This window comes from Solea senegalensis, linkage group LG5 (genome assembly GCF_019176455.1).
Source record: "Solea senegalensis isolate Sse05_10M linkage group LG5, IFAPA_SoseM_1, whole genome shotgun sequence".
Lineage (NCBI taxonomy): Eukaryota > Metazoa > Chordata > Actinopteri > Pleuronectiformes > Soleidae > Solea > Solea senegalensis.
In genome coordinates this window covers 24,764,970-24,787,861 of record NC_058025.1, presented here as the reverse complement: position 1 = coordinate 24,787,861, position 22,892 = coordinate 24,764,970, and the positions used below count along the sequence as shown (strand labels likewise).

Below are 22,892 nucleotides of genomic sequence, written 5' to 3'. Positions count from 1 at the left end.
AGCATTCTCTAGTGATTCTTTTTGGCACGTGTGGCTGTTTATCACAAACTTTGAGAGAAGGCTGCAGGCTGCACGGGACAACGCCGCCGTCGCACGCAACATGATGGAGACCTGCAAAAACTGCACCGAACTGTACTGCTCGGTGGAAGCGGGGCTCAATACGCTTGGCTTGGACCGGGCTACCTCTCCACAATGAGCAAAAAACATCTGTTTTCATTGTACTGCATTGTAAATCCTATCCATGTCCAATGGCTGGAGCCTGTCCCAGTGTGCACTGAGTGGAAAGAGAGGAGGAAAACAGGCTTCTCGTCCACGTGCATGCGCGCACACAGACACACACACGCGCGGACACACGCCTGACTCACTGTTTGTGTGGGTGTGTTGAGCATCTATGATGAGAGCCATGGAACGCAGGTATATTCACGCTTTTACATATACACTGTGACAGGTTCATCAGTGAAAACAAGAAGCACTGTATGCTGATATTCATCACGATAGCCATTTGCATAATGAGGACAACCCCCTCTGTACCGTACCACTGTTTAACAGCCGCATGTCACAGGTCAGAGAGGAGAGTGCGCGGGGGGGGGGTTTGCAAAGTACCAGCCTGTTTGTTCTGCTGCTGAGTTTCTTTCAGACGAGATCAGGCGCCGAATCAAACGCACGTAAGAGACAAAGAAAAACCTGAAAAATACCTGAAGACACTCTTACACTGTCAATGTTAAACTAAAACACACGACTTAAATACGCAAGGGAAGGCGGGTTAACGAGACACTGGCGCGGCTAATGGGGGTGGGGCAGACGATCAGCACAGGTGAGGAAGACACAGGCGTGAAGTACACCCGCTGTAACCTCTGCAACGGTTTCTCAATCCCTGCTCCAAACACAGCTGACTCAGGTGTGTTAGAGCAAGAAAACGTCCAAAACAGGCAGGGAACAGTGGGTCTACCGTACACAAACAACATGTATAAACCATAACCAGATTATATAAATAATCCACTTAATTTGGACCTCATAAAAATTCAAGTTTTTTTTTTTGCATTAAAAATGCATTCAATTTAAGTTACTTGTAACTAGTGCTGTCAAGAGATTTAAAAAAAATAAGCAATTAATTAATAATTATGATCTGTTATTAATGTCTTTTTTAAACACACCTAAAAAATTACTTAGAAAAGCACTCAACTTGAGGTATTTTCATTTAAATTCATTATTACATTATTGTGGCAGATCAAAAGATTGATATATAACAAAAAAAAGTGGCTTTCTAAAGTCATTTATTGTTTTAACAAACATTCCACTTGGCTCGCTAGGTTGCTAACGTCTTCGCCGCTAACGTTAGCTGTTGCTGCGCTTGCGACTGGGTGCTTTGCGTTGACGTGCTAGGCTAAACTTGAGCTGCGTCGGTGGTAAGCTAACGCCTTCTTACACAGACGGCATATCACATGTAATTAATTCATCGTAATTAACGCAATCATTTGACACCACCTACTTTTAACAGCAGCAGTGATGGTTCTTCCAGGTGGTGTTTTTCCTTTTTTACCCCTGCATCACCTGTGCATAAATTGTGACGTGACGGACGTAGCACAAACGAAGCCTCAGGGAACGACAACAACCCAGCAAAAATGTTCCCACCGTTCCTATTTTGCATCTTTAACGTCTTTAATTCTTGATGAACGAAACGAATCATATTGAGCACAGTTCCAGGTTTTAAAAAAGTAAGGATTGCAACGTTAAAAAAAGGCCAACAGGGAAAATGAATATGCATTGCAGCATTGTACTGATGCATGTCTGGCAAACAGTGAGCAGAAGAAGCTGATTAAAAACCTGAATGTGAATGTCAATTAAGTTCATTCCCACTGGTTTAAACTTGGCATTACACAGGGTTTTTTAGATTACGGTAAAAAAACATTAGACTTTTCACTTGATTTAGAGTTAATGAATGGTGTCAATCCATTAGTTTCAATGTCAATTTTGCTCATTTTTTGCTGGTCTTGGACAAAATCCACTATGATTTCCACATGTCACCTGCTGTCAAAGCTGCTAAAGGTGGAGAAAAACACATCTACTGTACAGTATGTAACGAAGGAAAGATTATTATTATTATCTTTTACAATTTCAATAGGAAAAAAATGCAGCACAACAATAAATACATAATACAGATTCAACCAGATTCAAGCAGCTACAAAACAGGGTCTTAGCAAAAGAGTCAGTATTTGACGCTGATCTCTCTTTTTTATCTATTCACAGCAAATAATTACTCGGAGATGGATAATACTAGAATTAAAAGTTTGTTCTCACAAAATGAGTTTCTCTTGCGAAACCTAGAAATGCTTTCAAAGTTGAGTCGATATCGACTTCAGGGGAATAACTGCGCCGCAAAGCAAAGCTGTAAATTCATGGGGTTGATCTTTGTTCCAGCCCCCGGCGACGAGGGCGCAAAAATGTTGTCATTACTGACACAAGCAGCCAAATGAGATTCCTGCACAGAGTGGCTGGGCCCACTTTGCATAATAGGGTGGGAAGTTCAATAATGTGAGCGTATATCAGCGTCCTGCTGCTTCTGCTCAGCCATGTTTAGAGGAACAGCTTAAGCTTCTTTTATTTTTTCTTACTCGTTCATTTTAAGAACTTGATAACTTGCACCACTGATTCCTGTAAATAGAACCCTTCGTCGTTGGCCTCCATATGAGCGGGAGTTAATGGAAGTCATTTTGGAACGCCAGGAAGTTGACTTTTAGGAATTTCTTTACTCCAGTGTGTCAGTCTGGTGGAGTCAGAGTATTTCTTGTTTATTGTGTTGCAGAATTACAGAAAATAACACACTGATTGTATTCCCACTGCAGCCTCCATCATGTTACTATGAAAACATGGCCCGCAACCTTCCTTTAAACACATTTATTTTTAATTTACAGTTGCCCACATTAGTATTATTTGATTTTAGATTCATGTTGCATCATGAGTGCGTTAGGATTGTGAGATACACGCCGTTCCGTATTAAAAGCAGCACTTTTACTTTGAAATTCTGTGTAATATCTTCACGGAAGTCATGGAAGTTTTTTTTTACCTCTAGACCGGCCCCCTCTTGACCAGACTAGATGCGCCCCCAGGTCATTTGAGGTTGACACCCCATCAGCCAATTATCACAACAATAAACCGTATAGATGTTAAAACGTCATGCATTTAATATTTCGTTTATAGATTATTTTGAAGGAAAATCAGACAGATCATTGTTGGTTGTTTTGTATTATTTGTTATCATTCAACAGTCCTATTTTATCAGATGGAGGGGGAAAAAAAAAGAAGCTAAATTTTCGGGATCGCATGCATCCGCCGTAGAAAAACCTATATCGGTCGACCTCCAGCCGTTATAATTAAGTGAGAGTGGCGAAGAAAGAGAACTGAGAATTCTCTCCACTCAGCATTCTTCCAGCACATTAACAGGAACATGATGAGGTGTCAGCGCACCATTTTGTCAATGCGGCGGCTGCTTTAGGGCCCTCGACGCCGGCGCCCGGTGTCTGCCGTTCCAAATGTCACCGCATTAGAGAATAAGCGGGCGCGTAACTGACAAATAGAACACGTTCAAAGGCGGATTTGTCATTTTCATAATGACAAAAAAACAACAAAAAACACACAGTTGCTTTTCTCAATCCGGCATCGACTGTACTGTAATTACCACCGCGTTGCTTCACACAAACCTTTTAGTAATGAATGCTACAGTGTGATGTGTGTGTGGGCTGGTCCTGTGTGCATGAATGAGCTGCGGAGAGGAGTCTCAGCGTGCACGGCTCCTGCAGTCTGTGAATCACTGTGACTTGCGGTTTGACATGATACAGAGATTCCGCAGCCTTGTTTTTCCGCTCACTTCAGACGCATGAAGCTCCCTCAGTTGTGTTTTCGGAGATATTTTCCAAAAACAATGCGTCCTCGTGACGGAACGGCGCGTGAAATATAACGCTCCGCAGGGAAAAGAGCCTCCGTGTTTGATTCCTTAACATCTTTAACAAGACATTACAGCCTGGAATAAATTGAGTTTGCCGAGCTCTGACAGTGGACCACAAAATTAACTTTGAGACAAAGAAGAAAAGGGAGCAAAGGGCTGAGAAGCTAATGCATTTGAGAACAGTCTGTGCAAAACAGTTGAAAAAAAAAAAAAAGGGCCTGAAACTGCATGTTAAGTGAAAATAAACTACTACTGGAGCATAATAAGTAGAAGACCTCGCCATTTTGCCACGGCAGGAAGCTCACACCTCTGCACTCTCTGGAAATGGGGATTGACTGAAATCCAAGAGTCACCAAAAAACAGGAAGGATTCAGTCATGTCAAACATGCATGGGTTTCAGGATCAATACCGAGTCCTGATCTCCAATTGATGAAATGCCTCTGCACCCGACTCCGGGGATAATCTCAGCCACTGATTTATCTGTGGCCGAGGGGATGCTCTGCAGAACATGCTCCATTTCTTTGTTCTCTCGCGTTCAGATCTACGCGACACACATCGTGTGTCACATACTGTAGTTTGTAATTTGGAGAGCTTGTCGTCAGAAAAAAGGCATCATATCCATGTCGCTAGCTGACCACGGGGATAAGCTGCGTGTATAACCTTATAAACTTTTGATTTCTTAGGAAAGCTTGAAACAGGGCGGCCTCTATTGCTTTGTTTCTCAATTATTATACTGCAGTTAATATAGAAAGGTCACGTTTTTTAGATTATTATAGAGTGTGCGGTTGTGAGTCATCAGGTGAGGAAAATCCCCCAACTACACACTGTTTCCACATGTGTCTCTGTATTAATGGAGCATCTCTGTGGTGAGAGGCTCTGTTTCGCTGCAAAGGAGACACGATGTCTCTTCCCTGATGCTAAAAACCTTTTTGTTGGATTGCGAGGTAAAGCAGTTTTCTATGGAGAGTGTATGCATACATATATATATACATACATACATATATACTGTACATACATATATACACACATATATACACACACATGTATGTATACACATATATACATACGTATACATACATATATACACATATACATATATATATACACATACATATATACACACATGTATGTATACACATATATACATATACATACGTATACATACATATATACACATATACATATATACACACACACAAATATATATATACACATACATATATACACACATATATACGTGTATATACATATACACATATACATGCACATATATGTACACATATACACACACATATATACATATATACATATACACATACATGCACATATATGTACACATATATACACATATACACACACACATGTACATATATACACATACACACACACATATATACACACACACATATACACATACATGTATATATACACACATATGCATACATATATGTACATACATACACATATATGTACATACATACATACACATATATGTACATATATACACATTATACACATATACATATACCTACATATATACGTATACATGTATTTATTTACTTATTTAATGATACGATTGTGGTAAAATAGTGGTAGTGGCGCGCGTGAGATATTATCACCTTGACAAGATGATTAGGTCCATGCCTCGTCCACATGATCTGCACGTGACAGTAACTAAAAAAAAAATCAAATAGAAAAACAGCAGGGTTGGAAAAAACATGACTTTTATGTGATGTCACATGCTGTTTGCGTCGCGGCAGCCCTTTAGGTTACTCCCCCATAAAAAAAAAAAAAAAGGCTCATTTCATGTCACCTTCACGGTCTACACTGCAGACAAAGGCCCTTTGTCGGGCACGCAGACTTTATCAGAAGACGCCGGCCCTAAACGAAGACGCTGCTATGGTCACAGTTTGTGTGAACGTGTGGAATCTGACTCACAATTGTTGTGTCATCTCGAGCATCACATCAGCAAATGATGGGTAAAGCAATGTATTTAGTCGGGTTGTTTTTTTTTTTATATTCAGTGTGTGGTGCTTTTTAAAGCAAGATAAATACATTCTGTATACAGTGTTAGCCGAGGTTATTGTAGTTAACGAAAACTAAGGAAATTACTTTTTAATAAAATGTGCGTCTTTGTAAATTTATTTCAAATATAATCATTTTGAGTTCATGTGAAAGGTTGCGTTGTTATTCATATATCAAACATTTTTAATTTGGTTTTGTTTACAATGCGAAACACAAATGCAAGTTAAACACAACATCCGTAATTTAATATTATTATTTATGTTGTTATGTTCATGTCTGTTTGATTTTTACCCGGCGACCTCAGCAGTATGATGCTCCTTTTCTTGTAGACAGACGGTTGTTCTTTTGTCCTAATACATTTTTAAAATGACCTATTTTGTTGAGGTTTTTATGCCGCAATACTTGCTCCTGGCCAATACTCCGTATTACAAACTGAAACTAATAAAAACTAAATTAAAACATCAGCATTTACAACGAATGAAAAGTAATAAAAACTAACAAACCCGCTTTGAAAACGTATTAAAACTAACAAAACTATTCTGGATTATACACAACTCCAAATCAGCAAATTGACGTAGTTTTCTACAAATGGATAATAACTTATGTGATTTTTTTTTTTTTAGCTATGATGGGAAAAAAAATGAACGTTTGTGCTCAATTCAAACCCACGGCACTAAATTGACCAAATCAAGCCAGAAATCGTAGTATTTGCACAGCGAGTTATTTTATGTATTTGAGCAAACCAATTACAGATAAACAACTTTTTTTTCCCCCAGCAGCTACAGGCTGTTGGTAATGACGTCTTCACAGCTGCCGAAACAGTCTTCACTAATTTGTACAACGAGGAGCAGTTCACACTGGTCCTTAAATGACATAATTGGCTTTTTGTTGTGTACAACAATGTCTAAACTCATAATTGCTTCTCCGTGAGGCATTAAATGCTACACCCCCTTGAATTAACTTGTATGCTACGGCGCTTCCAGAAACCCCCTCAGGTCATCTCGGACATGTTCGCTCAATGTTCCTAGAATCACAAGCAAGATTTGATGCTCTCCACCCAAGGAGCGCGCTTCCCGAATCCGTAAACGGCTCGGCTCATTTACATCAGGGCCAGAGCTCTGTTGTTTTGCCGAGGCCTCTCGATGTGTACGGCATATCATTTCTCTTGCTTTTGTTTTCATTCTTCAAACGTCCTTTTAATGCGTTTGCCTCAAGTGTCTTTGCCGCGTCGATGTCTCTTAACGTCAGATTTCTAATGCATTTCCTTCCGTCTGTAAAGCATTTGAATCGCCCTGTGACTAAGTGGCACTGTATGAATACACTCGCCAAGCCGTGTCTTGATTGCGGAGGATAATGGCAGGAAAAATTAGCTCGCCCGCATCAGATTCCCCCTGCTCTCTCGTGCTTTTATTCCTGTTGCTATAATTTTGTGCAAAGTGTCCTGCACTTAAATCCCTACACATTTGAATAATATAACGTCCTGTACGCCATATTCTGTGGCAGAGAGCATAAACAAATGTGTTGGTGGCAGCTCTCAAAACTGCAGGTTAACCTGGTTTGTTTTTCTAACTGAGAGAACGTGGTTGGAAGAGGATGTCGGTGAGGAAATAAAAAAATAAATAAATAAACACATGGCAGTGAAGTATGGGGTGCGGTACCTGGGGAAAGGAGATTCGAGGGGGAAGGAAAGCCTGAAATTGGCTGAGGTCTGTTAAAATTCTGCTCAGTCAGAGCACACACTCCATATTGTTTTTCTTTTCTGTGAATGACCGAATAAACCATCAACTGTCGCTTGCCCTGCGTGAAGTGAAATTTCACATTAATACTCGAGTCGATGCCGCTCCAGCGCAAAACAGGAAAAAAATAAAATAAATAAATAAATAAATAAAAACCCAGCCCGCCGACTGATCACAGTACATTACACGCCTTTCTAGATAGGCCAAGTAAAAATATTCTGCTGGAACTAATGGTTGACCCATTTGTTTGATGTGAAAGAAATGCATTGGCAGACGGAGTGAAAACAGAAAGATGAATCCCTCGCCTCCCTCCTCCCACCTGTGCACAATACGTGTCACAACGGATTATACGGCGACAAACGAAATCTCTACCGCACGCGCAGAGTTCGCACAGTCGCAGGATTCCGTCGCCGAGATTAAGCGCTTGATAGATTTTGGCAAATGAAGTTTTTTTCCCCAGTTCAGTTTTTAACTGAAATCACGACGCGGGCTTCCACGGATTCGGATGTTTCCTCCGCGGCGTCACAAGAATATGACACTTTTATGATGTTTGGAGGAATTACGGTGACATTTGGTGCAGTCACTCCCTGCAGCACTAATTAATGAATGGATTCCACTTTAAATAGCATAAATCAGGTCAGATATCAGATAATGAGCACGGCGAACAACAGACACGGCGATTACGGCGGCGAAACATCAGCGGGTTAGAGTTTAAGTGATCTCAAGTATTCTCAAATTCTGGGTCGGGACCCACAGAGGGGTCGTGGGAGATTTGTGTTGGGTCCCCAAACACATTTGCATAATTTCCCCCAACCTTTGGTTCACATGTAAGAGAATATGTCTTAAATGTCGTTACAAATTAATTAGTTGCTCTTATTAAATTTGCTCTTATTATGATTTATATAGTAATTTAGGTCATAATCATTTAAAGATACATCTTTAAACAACACGTTAAGTTAGGGAAAACCTGTTATATACAGTATGTATGTTCATTTGAACTCATACAATGTGTAGGTTAATGCTCTGGCGTTGTTGTTGTTGTTTAATCTTTACCACCAACTAGTGGACAGAAGTGGAACACCTTATCGTGGCTGTGGGCTGTCGCAGTACATATGAGTGGACGCCAGTGGGATTGACAGCTGGTTTCACCCAACAGGTGACGAACGTGAACTTCCACCGGTCAAGTCACAAATCTCTAGGGATGGACAGCGGTATCGGTCCGATACTGGTCTAAATCGCTGGATCGGATATCGCACAGATACTAATGTAGAATACCGATACCGTCCAAAAAATCCTTTACATCGCATGCTTCTCTATGAGTGAAGAAATGGGAATAATGGAATAAATCGGAATAATATCGGTATCGGGACATCCCTTAAAATTAGAGTTGTTCTGATACCAGTATCGGAACAAAGCCTCCAATACTGCCAAAAATGCTGGTATCGGTATCAGCAAGTACTGCAGTCCAGGCACCCATCCGATACCACAATACTGTACTATTTAAAGATTTAAATGCCTTTTTATTTTAGTACATAATGGCTGCACTTGAAATTGTTTTTTATAATTATTCCTATATTTATTTAAGTTGCTGTTGCACTACTGTTTTTTTTTATACTGTTCTATTTAAAAATAAGTATAACAATAAATAGGTTCCATTTGCTGTATTCATTCATGTTTTACAAAGGGTTTAACCTGAGCAAGGCCTTACCACAATGATAATCATCACACGCAGGCATAGTATGAATTCTTTTTTAACACATTGGTATCGGTATCGGCCGATACCGACAGCACGAGTATCGGAATCGGTATTGGAACATCTCTACTACAAATCTCAATGCTTTGAGTTTGTTTTTCAAAAGAATACTGCGTCCACTCTCTATATAAGGGTCTATGCTGGTGGCAAATATTTGTCTAAGTTTGAGAAAATGCTAATGTGATTCAACGGAAGACGTTTGCTGTCACTACTCGGTGCTAGAAATGTCTCAGCTTATGGTTATTTTGGGGGGAAATCTCTTCCCACACATGCAGCCGCCTGACAAGTGTTCCACGGGAACTTATGAAGAAGTTGGGAGAGATTGCCGCATCATTTTCAGATTCTCACTCTCACTGTTTTGTCCCATCGGACCGATTGAGGCGCCGCCGCGTCGTCGCGATGAAGAGGTTTTAGTTTCCGCGGGAAATTCCGGCATTATTCCCGCGGACTCGACATCACATCAAAATGCTCCCCGCAGGAAACGGAGAACAGAAAGTGTTCTGTTGTTTTACAGAGGAAGGAGTGTCACACAACATAACGTGTCAGTCGACAATTCATTATCTTGTGCGTATCACTGTTGACTTATTTTGCAGCAACACTGTGGGCAGAATTATGGCATCTCGGTTGAATTAACTTAATTACCCTTAATAAATGAAATCATGATAAAAACGGAGGGCTAAATAGGCAGCAAGTGCTTCAAGGTGACATGAAAAAAAACAAAGTGCCTGATAAGCTGTCAAATGTCTTTAAAGCAGCAATACCAGAAGGAATCCAGGCCATTATGATTACAGACGCGGTAATAATAGCACACCAGATATGGGACTCAGATTTCTGAGGATGTATTAAATAGTTCTTTTGTCCCTCCAATCAAACTCACAACTGAGAACTCAATGGGAAACCCACCTCACTGAGGACGGTGATTTTTCACGTTTGCAACCCCAATCTCCCCGCATCAGTTACTGGATTCCTGCTCTTCCCCTAAACGCCTTTTGACAACCTTCTGAGACTGAGGGTGAGCTCTCCCTGCATTCAGCTGTATGTTGTGACAGGCAGATTACAGCAACTCTGATAGCATATAGTGAGAGTAGCCGAGTCACACCCCTCACTCAAACCGCGGCGTATCACAAGGTTACATTGCATTGTGATGTATCGAGGCTGCAGTCGGCGGAGAAATTGGTTTTCTGTGCCTCTTCTATAATGCATTTCACTTTTATGATAGATTGTTGAATGCCAGCGCAAAATTGTGTGCCAATCTTTTTTAGTGTCTGACATGAAACCGAGATGTTCACCTCTGCACAGCCGGGGGGGGGAAACGTTGCGGTGCACGAGACGCACGCACTTTCAAAAGTGCAGGATCGGCCCAGAATGGCAGAGTATTTAACGTCGTTCCTCTTATAATGGGTATACATTGAGATTTCAGGTTGTCAAAATGAAAGATCACTTAAGAGAATGAGGCAATATCTCTCGAACCACCGGTTTAGTTGTTGAAGCATATGCTGGTGTCATAGTATGGGGGAGGGGGAGATGTTTCGCTGCTCAGAAGACGGGACAATAAACGAGATTGGCCAAACTACTAAGGCCTTACATGCTCATGGATGAACCCTCCTTCATACCTTCCTTATTCAATTTAGAAATTAGGATGCAAATACAATACTGGAGCAGAGCGTAGGTGAAGAGTAGGACTAATGAGAAACAACAATCACTGCACGACACTCCGCTGACTGCCGCTTCCCTGGCAATTTTCACCCCACATGATTAAAACACCCAGAAAGGGGGAGGGAGGAGGAAGGAGAAGCCGAGTGAGTCAAAGCTCTACTCGCACTGCCGTGACACGACATGAGATTTATGCGAGGTGGAATTACTTCTCTGTTCTCACGCCCCGAACTAGAAAGACGACCGGTACCTGCTGATAAGGAACGCGGTTTCCTCTGATGACGGTGCAGAATGCATGTGCTCGAATTCAGCCATTATTTATCATTCATTTAGTGACACACTTTAACAACCAGCCCATGTTCACACCAGTTTAAGAGGAACCAGCGTGGGAGGACGTCACTCAGGTGGACGTAAACACAACACTGGCACTTTTTCCTCCATACTTCCCCGACTTCCCACTGACGCCGTCACGGTTTGAGGGGAAGAAGCAACTATTTTTCGGTTTGGGAAGCGGTGCAGAGCCCCCGCCGGTGTGTTAAAGGGCCGCGTGTGTCATCACGAGCGCTGCAGCTATGATCGTAATAAACGCTCTCCTCTGGAGATAAACCCCATTGACTGGTGAGAAGTAAACGCACCACACTTCCAACCTGTTCCTCTCCTCCGAGCGCCATGTACCACCGCTCTGTTGCGTCCCTCAGCGCCGCCCGACAGACGCACAAGGTTCCCCCCATCTGTGACTAAAAGGGACTCGGCGGGCTTTCAATTGACTCCGGCGTAAAACCCACTGCCGGTGGCGCATTTAGACGCTCGGAGCCGAGGGTCAGGGATTCTGGAAAGGACTTAAGTTAACGTTAGGCCAGTAAGGACTGAGGTCAGGGTGAGGATAAATACCCAGGGTCAGGTTTAGTGATTCAGTGTTGGCTCACAGTCAGACAGGCTTTTATTTTATTAATATCATCAGCATTTCCGTGACCAATAATAAATCATAGATAATTATAAACAACAGGGTGTACACATGCCCCGTCAGTGACAGCTTAGCGCCGGCTCGACGCTCACAGTGACGTTAAAGTGTGGAAGCGCTCTCAGGGCAGCCGCTCGGAGCGTCTAAATGCACCACCCTGGTGCAGCTCCAGGGACGCGATAGAGCGGTGGTGTGCGGCGCTCTCGGAACGGGAACAGGTTGACATTTCCCCCGGGGTTAGTCGGGTTAACATCGGCGTATCACACTGGCACGTGTGTCATCAGAGAGAGTTTCTCTGCAGCCAGACTAATGACAGGGTGACGGCTTTTATCATTTGCTGTTAACAACTAAGCAGCTATCACTGTATCATGTAAAACTCACCACCACAACCAACCTCCCCTGTTAGAAATAATCTGTAAACTAGTTCCACTTTGTAATGTGAGGCTAATAGAAATGATTATCATCAAAAAAGGAAAATCTCTGATCGCTGCACAAATGGCTGATTTTTTTGGCTGATTCTTTCATTTCCAAACCGGCTTTGAACACAACAGAGACAAGACGGCGTTTAATACGGCGTTAAATATTCATCATGGTTTACATTTGGCTCCAGGAGGGTAGGGCCACTGGAGATTGTGCGACGGGGGGAAAGGAGGAATTAGTTCGATTTATCTCTGTGGTCATATTCATTTAATTCCAAATGAGTTTGGGTAAAAATAGGCCGTTGGATAAATTCCATTTCATAATTTCCAGAGTTCTTGCCTGAACCTCAAATCACACAGTACAGTCCCAACATGGACTGACTCACCTGATTTATTTGTAACAGAAGTTAATTTGATCTTGGGCTTAAGTGAAGGACTAGGTTAGATCCTTTATATCAAGTGCATTTCAGTGTTAATGATGTTGTCAATCACTGCTGACCTCAATTTAAAACAGAGGTTTGAAGGTCAACAAAGCCACAACCTTCATTTCTTTTTTCTTCTCGGTGGCAGAATGTTTTCTCAGTGATCTGATTATTTGATTATCACTCGTCCCGGCTTTAGGCCTCTGCGAGTGTCGGTAATGATCATTCACGGACACAAACTGCAGCACGACTTCCCTAAATAAGTCCCGGAGAAAGGAATCCAATACCGTCCGTGTTGAAGTGTGGAGGGATCATCATATTTCCTACCTGTGTCGCATTAAACTGCGAACAGTGTTACTCGTACATCTTAACGTGAACCATAAAATCGTGGAAACATCGACGGGATGAAAGAGGAGATGCTGAGATGGATTATTATGAGGCGACGGAATAAGTCATATTCGATTCAACAAGCTATTTCAGTGTTATTACACAGACTATGTGTTGCCGAACATCGCTGCTGAAGTATGGTTAAATATACTCACACCTCACATCTGTGGAAAAGTCTGAATCATACACATTGTATAGTGTTTGTCTTCCCCCTGGGGTGAGATCTCACCCCACGCACAAAACAGCCTGAGAGGTAGGTCATAGGTCTAATTATGTGTTTGCAAATGACTACCATTGCTGCGTTTTAACACAACATGAAAATACTGCCTTGGCTATAATGAATAGTATTCTGGATGAATTCTATGGAAACATTTTGGTCTCCCCTTTCTAAAAGAGGAAATACGGTTTGGACAGCTCCATATGTTCTGTGTCTGCAGAGCCTCACTACACAGCTTCACCTGCTTATACATTCCATTGCATTCAGTAGCATTGAGTGCTGAAGTGTACATGTGTGAATACTTGCAGTACACGTCCTCCCCCTGGAGCCTCTCATTCGATTTAAAAAAAAAAAAAAGAGCAGTCAGTGTGCACAAGTGTCCGTGTGCATCTGCATAGGACCCTCTTGCGCCGCCACGGACGGGTGATGACTTTTAATTATGTTTTACGACATGACCGCAGAGGGCTCGCTAATGTGGAAAGTATGTCTCCGACGTCACAGCGCCGGACTGGGAAGCCTCTAAAAGATTAGTTTATCTTTCAGCGGCCGTCGGCTCTTGCTACTGATTCAATAACAACAGGTAACAGATGATTGAGTTAGTAATTATTAAATGATACGTATTGTGGTCAGAATGTTAAGGTGAACGATCGATAAAGACGCCTCTATGGTCGAGTGATCTCTTCTGCACTTCTTACATTGTAAACTAATGAGCATACACTCAGATGATATATATATATAGATATATATATATTCCCTGACAATGAGTGCAGAGGCAGTGACACATAAGCCGATGCTGTGGGACAAGGAAATGTACACATGGACTCTTATAAGACATGTGGCTATACTGACGAGCCCATATTGACGGCCTATATACGGTGTCTGACAGGGGCAGATGCACTATAGCGCCCAAAACACACGGAGGAGAACCAAGCTGCATATTCACAAACGCTGCAAATACAAAAACAAACAAAAACGAAAATGCCCGCAAGTCCCAAAATACACACAATCCCCAAAACACACACATTCCCCAAAACACCGGCAAGTCCCAAAACACCGGCAAGTCCCAAAACACACAAAATCTCCAAAGCACCTGCAAGTCCCAAAACATACACAATCCCCAAAAAGCCAGCAAGTCCCAAAACACACAGAATCCCCAAAATACACACAATCCCCCAAAACACCGGCAAGTCCCAAAACACACACAATCCCCAAAGCACCTGCAAGTCCCAAAACATACACAATCCCCAAAACTCCAGCAAGTCCCAAAACACACACAATCCCAAAACCAGCAAGTCCCAAAATACACACAATCCCAAAACACCAGCAAGTCCCAAAACAAGTCCCAAAACACACAATCCCAAAAACACACATTCCCAAAACACCAGCAAGTCCCAAAACACCAAGTCCCAAGTCCCAAAACACACACAATCCCCAAAGCACCTGCAAGTCCCAAAACATACACAATCCCCAAAACTCCAGCAAGTCCCAAAACACAAACAATCCCCAAAATGCCAGCAAGTCCCAAAACATTTGCATTGCCCCTCTCAGCCGGCAGAAACGACATAGCTGATATAGGGCGATAGGCGGGGTCACACCTTGGACAGTTTACAGTCCATTGCAGGGCCACACACACAGAGACAAACAACCATTCGCTCTCACATTCACACCTGTGGTCAATTTAGAGTGACCAATTAACCTAATCCCCACATTGCATGTTTTTGGACTGTGGGAAGAGGCCGAAAAACGGGGAGAAAACCCACACGCACACCCATGTGAACCCTGGCCTATACTCCACGGTGCACATATTGAAAAGGCTCTGAGAATTAGTGACGTCTAACGGCGAAAGGGCAGATTGTGACAAAAGGAGGGCTTCTCTCCGCTCACCCCTCCCTTTCCAAAGTGCTTCAGGAAACTACCGCGGCCTTCACAGAAAAGAAAGAATGACGTTCTTCCTTTGTGAGCTTCTGCTTTTAAACTCATACTGCACAGTCTGCCTGGTTTGTCGATATAAAAGGCCTGTGCTACAAAACCAAACCATTTCAGCAGTTATACACGTAATATACAAGCATACTTATACTTATAGATATACATGATACACAGATATCTCTATCAACATATACATACATATATATATATACATACACACATACACATATACATATATACATACATACATATATACACACATACATATATACACACACATACGTATAAAGATTTATATAAACATAAAGATTTTTATATATATATATATATAAATCTTTATGTTTATATATATATATATATACATAAAGATTTCTATATATATATAAATCTTTATGTATATATATATATACACACACACACACACACACACACACACACACACACACATCTAGATATATATATATATCTAGATATAGTAGGTATATATACACATACATACATACACACACACACACACACACACACGGTAAGACCATACACGATTTATAATAAAAAAAAAAAAATCAGCCAAAAAAACAAAAACATAACATTTTCGAATTTGAACTTATATTATCAAACATTCTTTTCCTTGCTATTGTATTGTTGAAGAGTATGGAATTGATTAAAGTAGAATTAAAAGCTTTTAGAAACAACCACATTTCAATTAAGGTCAAAATTAAAACATAAGCGTCTATTTTGGGTTCATATATTTGTACATCTCAGTTCAAGGGTCCAGCGCTTCTTTTAAACAACTTAATCATAATTCATACCACTGAGCCTGTTGCTGTCAATATTACTTTATTAGTTAAAGATGCATTTTAAACTAAAGTAAATAAATAGAATCCTCCTCCAGTTCATCACTCAAGTAGCTCAAATCAGTTTAATATGCTTGATCATACACAGAAATCTATTACAGGGATTAAAATTAAAACGATGATGTGGTCCAGTATAATAACAGTGTAGCAGCCATGTTACAGCTTTGCTGCCGTGGAGTTTGAATCAAGTTGACCAAAAGTCATTTTTCACAAAATCATCCTGCATGATAAAAGCTTAGAAGTCCACTATACTGTGGAGCGATGCATCACTGCCACGTGGGCCCACACTTACAGGCATTTCCAATTCCACCAAACAAAGAGGACAGCCAAGAAAAAAAAATTTGAATTAATGGCAAAAAGTTCAAACTTTTCTCTGGAACAACCGGCAACAAAAAAATGATGAGTAATTTGTCATGGCCGCGCCGTCATTAACACTGTATTTAAGTTGAGTCAGTATTTGGTGTCTCAAAGTAAAACCAACACAACCTTTGTAGACACTGTTGGATTGCGGTGTGCTTAGCCTTTATTTGGCAAGTGAATGACAAATACTGGAAGCTGTCAAAGTGCCTTCACATGATGGAGCCCTGCCTTCTGTGCATTTACGCGCAGATGAAGAGCAAGCTGCCGTCTTGGCAAGTGGAAGCCCTATATTTTGATCACTCGTGGTGACTTGGTCCCGACATTCTAAAAGACAGGGCTCATATAAGATGAAATTAAAACAAATATTTGCTGCAGGTTTTACCTCAGGACACCAGTTGCCACAACAAAAACAACTTCTTTCTTTACGGCTTTAAAATCCAGTCCATATAAAAACGTTGATTATTATAAGGTCCAGTCTTTGCTCGGTGACGCGTACCAGCATAGAAAAACCTCTTTATTTTATTTTTTTTTTTAAAAACGTGCCTCAATTCACACTCGTGAGCTCCGTTTGTAGCATCAAAGTCAACCTGCTGAGCTGTGCTGGGGTGGAAATCTATAAAAACAAATTACCTCCCAAGTCTGTAGGTCTGGGCATGTGCAGAAGATAACGGGCTTCATTTACAAAGCCCTTTCACCTAATTGAAAGTGCAGCTAATAGCTTAAGTGCTCGCTATCTGGGATAGCTAAAATAACGTGCAGGGCCTCATCGAGTTAAGAATTTACAATACGCCGACTCCGACTGTGAGGCAAGAGAAATTCCATCTCTCTGATTTCTTTTGTCTCGACTCCCCACCATGTCATTCGACAGAATTTAAAACCCCCTCATGTATATCACAAGAGATTGAGCGACATTGTCCTCAACGCCATCACATGCACAGGACACTTTATATCAGAACACGCTCCTTAAATTGCAAAATGTGTGAGTTTCATAATGATTCTGACTATTTCACTAACATTTAGTTCATATTTAATATAATTTGGGATGAAGAGCCGGTCATTTCCGAGATAAAATAATCATAACTTCACATTATGCCTCACTTGTGTCTTTTCATTTATCTTAAGTAAAAGGCTGAAAGTGTTTTAAAACTAGTTTACACATGATCGTTCTTTAGACACAAAATCAGATCTGACAGACCATAAGTGTTGATGAAGTGGAGTTTTTTTGTGTTTCATTTGTTATTAATAAACCTTTATAGCCTTTGTTTATCACTGAAAATTGGACAAAAAAAAATATCTGCTCCCATTTCTAAAGATTGATTTTGACAGCCTCAGAAAAACAAAACATGTTTTTCCTCCGGCTTTAACAACCTGTGGGTGCTGTATCGGATAACAACGCAGCATCATTTCAATGCGTCAAAACACATACAAACACTGCGATCGTGGCTCTTCTGTGTGTTCGAACACGTGAAGAAAAACGAAGAGGAGGAAAAGGAAAAAAATTCCATTACATTTTTAACAACTCGGGCTGCTCCCCTGAGCTGTGGAGGGCAAGGAATAACAAAGCAGAAGAAGTCTCAGCTCCTTACCTCTGATGGGCTATTAGTTATTCTAGCTAGTGGAAGCCCCATTAGGTCTGCCATTTAATGCTCCCACGCCACGCTCTCGTGAAAGTTACAAGATTGATAAGCCGGCCGTCTCACCTCCAGCTTGTTTGGAGGAAAAAAAAAAAAAAGCTGTGCCAGAGATGATCTGATTTAGCTACCTGTGCAACAGTACTGCAAACAAACAGGACGCGCGCTTGTGCTCGACACTCGCTCGCCCCCCCCGACTTTAAACATATTCTGAAGTGATTTATGGAGTCCACACGGACTACAGGAAATGGGCTGTGTGGCAGCGTGAGATAAAACTTTGTCTCCGAGCTGTGCCGACAGATACAATGAAGAAGAAAGATGTCTCCCGTGCTCCAAAGCATGTCTGGTTAACCTGACAAAAAAAAAAAGGTGCGGCAAAGAATTCCGTGACACAACACAAGATGTCCTGTTAATCACACTTTAACACAGCCACAAAAAATCCCGCTGGACAATGGAAGACAGATGCATGGCATTAGCCGGGGGAAAAAAAGGGGCAAAATAAAAGCCAAACGAATAAGTCTTTCTGTCAAGACTTTGTGTCTCAATCCCCTGACGTACAGGTTTCACCTTTGTTGCCAACTAGTTGTGAGTTTTGACAAAAGCAGTAGTTTGATACTGCAGTCCCACACAAAATCCAGACAGAAATCCACCCCAAATGCATAATTCAGCCCCGTATTTTTTTTTTTTGGCTCCAGGCCTTCAGTCTGTTCTCCAGCCTGCAGTGACTGTTTGAACTTTGTAAATTACACTGATCAGGAAAGATTGGAAGCGTAATACGAGTGCTGCAGGTAGAAGAAGAGAGCGGCGTTCGCGGTCAGAGGCGATTGGAATTATTCACACGTTCAACACGAAAAAAGCAGAACTCACGCGGCTTGTGTCTTTGCTACTACGGCAGCTGGTGTAGCAAACACACAGGATAGGAGAGGACCACCTGCACAGTGACTTGATGTAATACATCCTTATCATTCCCATTCAGGACAGGCGAGGCGTTGGTGAATAGGTATCAGGCTGGCTGATAACACATAAATTCATCAATGGGATTTTTTTTTTTTGTTCCATGAAAAATGAGCCGACTTGTGGGTATAATGCATCTTACTGGACGAAAGTGATGCAGCGAGAGGAGCTTGCGCTGCACTTTCGGCTAATGGGATTCATATTTTAGCGACAAAACTGCACGATTCAGAACAACAGCTTGCGTAATCATATGGAACTGAACAAACCTAGCATATATTGCCAAACAAGTCACCATGCACTGACCTTCACTTCCGTATCGCCCCAAAAGTAACAGACAAGAGCAGACAAGAGCAGAGGAGGAGGGGAGGGGAGTACTTTTCTCCACAGATTGTTAGGGAAATTTACCTCTCATGCCTCGCAGTGGAAATGGATTTTTGGAGGGCAACGGTCATACCTCGCATTCCCTGGAGCCTGAGATGGTGTATGTGTAAGGTCCTGTCCCATTAACCAGCACATCCATAGTCTCTGAGTGTGAAGGCTTGTAGTCCACATAGTACTCTTGCAGTGGCGAATTGAGCGAGCGCTCGGTCTCCCGTGCCTTTTTCTGGCGCTTTTTAACAGCCGAGCGCTGCTGGAGCTGCTTGATGCTGCTGGGATAGCGCTTCCATGAGACGTAGATGACCAGGAGAATAATGGCCACGGATAAGAGGAGGGCCACGCTACCAGCTATGATCTTATGGAAGGACACATACTCCGTGTCCGGCAAGGGGACGGTGGGTGCCACCGCTGAGGTCGGAGTTGGGGAGACGGTCCTGTTCCAGATCAGCTTCGTATCCATATCCACCACAGGCTTTGTGGGGAGAGGCAGCAGCAGCTCCGGCTGAAACGTAGTCGTCGTCAGGGGTGATTTTGTGGAGGAGACGGGCGACGGCGTTGCAGTGCAGATGTTATACGACTCCACGACATCAGTCACTTTCTCTCCCTGCGCCTCCTTAGGGCCGGCACAAATCATAGTCGACTCCTTGTTACCCTTGAAGGCCTTAAGCCAAGCCACCAGAGGACATATGTTGGGGTTACAGTACCACAAATTACCAGCCAGACTGATGGTGGTGAGGGAGATCCAAGCCTCCGCCGTCTGCTGAGACACATTGCTGAGTTTGTTCGAGTCCAGATTAAGTGTCTGGAGATTTGGGAGGCATTGGAATGTACTTGGGTCCAGCACTTGGAGGTCATTCCCCGATAGATCCAGCTTTTGCAAGGAGGTCCACATCCACGGCAGGCCCTGGGTCAGCACTTTGATACGGTTCCACTGCAAATAGAGCGCCCTCAGGTTCGTCAGGCGGGGGAAATGAGCAAAGTTGATCTTCGAGAACTGGTTGTGCTCCAAATGAAGCTCGATGAGCTTCAGAAGGCCGGCAAAAGCGTTGCGCGTGAGGCTCCGTAGCCTGTTGTAGCCGATGTCCAGGAACTCCAGGTTACGACAGTCGAGGAAAACTCGCATCGGAATGGTTTTTAAGGAGTTTGACCTCAAGTGTAAACTGAGCAGTTTCCGTAGACCGAGGAACTGATACGGCTGGAGGACCTGCAGTTTATTGTAGGACAGGTCAAGGTTGCGCAAATTGGGAATGTCATGGAAAGTATTGTTTTCCAGCTTTGTGATCTTATTGGAGCTCAGAATTAATTCTTTGAGCCTCCGTATCCCATGGAACGCCTGTCCGTCCACGGCGTTGATGTAATTATGGTCGAGGTAGAGCCAAACGAGTTGACTCAGCCCCGCGAACTGGTGGCTTCGCAGGTTCGCCAGGCTGTTGTAACGCAGGGAGAGGCCCTGCGTGCTCACAGACACGTTGCTCGGCACGTCGCGGAAGGCGTTGGACTCGCAGTAGATTATCTTCCCGTCGCATCTGCAGCTCTGGGGACAGGGGCGCTCGCGGATGCCGCTCGGCGGCGGCGCGGCGAGCAGCCAGGCGGGCACCACCGCTGTGAATACGAGCCATGTGAAGAGCACAGGAAGTCCTGCAGATGCACAGAAAAGTGACACATGTGAGAGGTGTGCAAAACACACAAAAACTGTAAACAATTCAATGAAACCAAGGAACTATTACTGTCACTATACTGCAAACTGATGCACTTGAGAAGAGAGAGAGGGTTGTTTGCAGCTACTTCATTTGCATCCTTGTGTTCATCTCTCCCTCTCACACACACACGCGCGCGCGCGCGCACGCACATCCATTATCACAGTCAAATACATGTCAGAGAATTTACAGAAGATTGCAGAAATGTGATTGAGAACCCTGTGCATCAGGTTTAAATCTGTCAAACACTTCAACGCAAAGGCTCCTTCACAGCCCAGTGTCTGCAGTAATCATTTATAAACCACAGGAGGGAGAGAGAGAGAGAGAGAGAAAAAAAACTGAATAGTAACTGGAGAACGATGGAGAAGACTTTGCGCAGATTCCTCACACAGCACAGTCTACATACCCATGTTTGCGCGGTGTCTGCTCCTCCTCATGTTTACGGCTCTCTGTTGTCCCGAGTCCTCATGTTAGACGAAATCGGCGTTCAGTCCAGGGAGCCGGACGCGGACCCAGGTCGCCCGTCTGGCACGGGAAATGTACTCTCTTTGCGCCGCGGCCGCAAGTTCCCGTTGCGCACAGCCGCGCACCTGTCGGAGATGAGAGCGACTCCAGGAGGTGCGCATCAACCTCTGCCTGTAGCTTCCCACGGTACCGCACAACATGAGACTGGCCGAGAAAATGCGTGACTGACTTCCTCCTCCTCCTCCACACAGTCCACAGAGGACGCACGCACTCACTCTGGTGTCTTGAAGAAGGACATTGTTGCGCGCGCGTGTGTTCGCGGAGGCTGTGCAAACCTTTTTTAATTAAAAAAAACACCGAGTCACCAATTGTTGAATCTTTGTTTAGTGGCAGCTGAGAAACTAGAAACCGATCGCGTGGAGAGATTTGAAACTGTCGTCCGACGCCGACAAGTTGGATGAATCCTTGTTTTAGATGTGGACAGTGGGTGGAAGAGGCGCAGTCTGCTGCGGATTAGACCCGCTGACCGTGGCATCAAGAATAAATCAGTTGTGTAGCAACAGGAATGATGTTGGTGTAGAATTACTCTGAGCTCACTGCTGCTCGTTTGAGGACCTGAGGTGCCCTCTCCTGGTCAACGAGGGACTCTCAGCGGCCTCCACTAAAGTAGCCTGTATTGTCCTCGGGTACAGAGCCTGAATATCAATTAAAGCAGAGGCATGGGACGACTGTTTGCTCTGCATTTCAATATTTGTGAAGACACACTGCCATTTTCAGAATGATGCCAAGACATGCCGCTCTCTCTCTCTCTATCTCTCTGCAGGATTCATGTTTGACTTTTATTACCTTAAGTTTGTTCACCAGAACACATTATTACCACAATCAGAAGCACTACCTTATCTGATTTAGTTAGACAAGTCATTACTATGATAATTCTTAATTCTAATATTACTGTTTTTACTGGAATATTAACATAAGAAATTCGTGAAATGCAAAACTTCAAATACGAGATAATGAGGGCACGGTAGCATAAAATGGAAAATAAAGTAAAACTCCCCCCATAATTAACTTTATTAAGTTGTTTAATTCCATGGGCATCAATTATCCACACA

At 42.8% G+C, this 22,892-nt stretch overlaps 1 protein-coding gene across 2 annotated transcripts in view; it reads right to left on the bottom strand.

Annotated features, from left to right (window-relative positions):
• LOC122770204 (leucine-rich repeat transmembrane neuronal protein 4) overlaps positions 1–22,098 on the bottom strand; it is a 48,795-nt gene extending 26,697 nt beyond the window's left edge. Inside the window, exons 1-2 of one of the 2 annotated variants that reach the window (XM_044027226.1) lie at positions 21,722–22,098; positions 19,695–21,256 (exon numbers count right to left, since the gene is read on the bottom strand). In XM_044027226.1, coding sequence (XP_043883161.1) covers positions 19,695–21,256; positions 21,722–21,752 — 1,593 coding nt within the window. In that variant the 5' untranslated portion in view covers positions 21,753–22,098. Of the gene's footprint in view, positions 1–19,645; positions 21,257–21,721 lie in introns of both variants that reach the window. The other variant, XM_044027227.1, reaches the window with a different exon arrangement.
• Between the last annotated feature and the right edge of the window lie 794 nt (positions 22,099–22,892).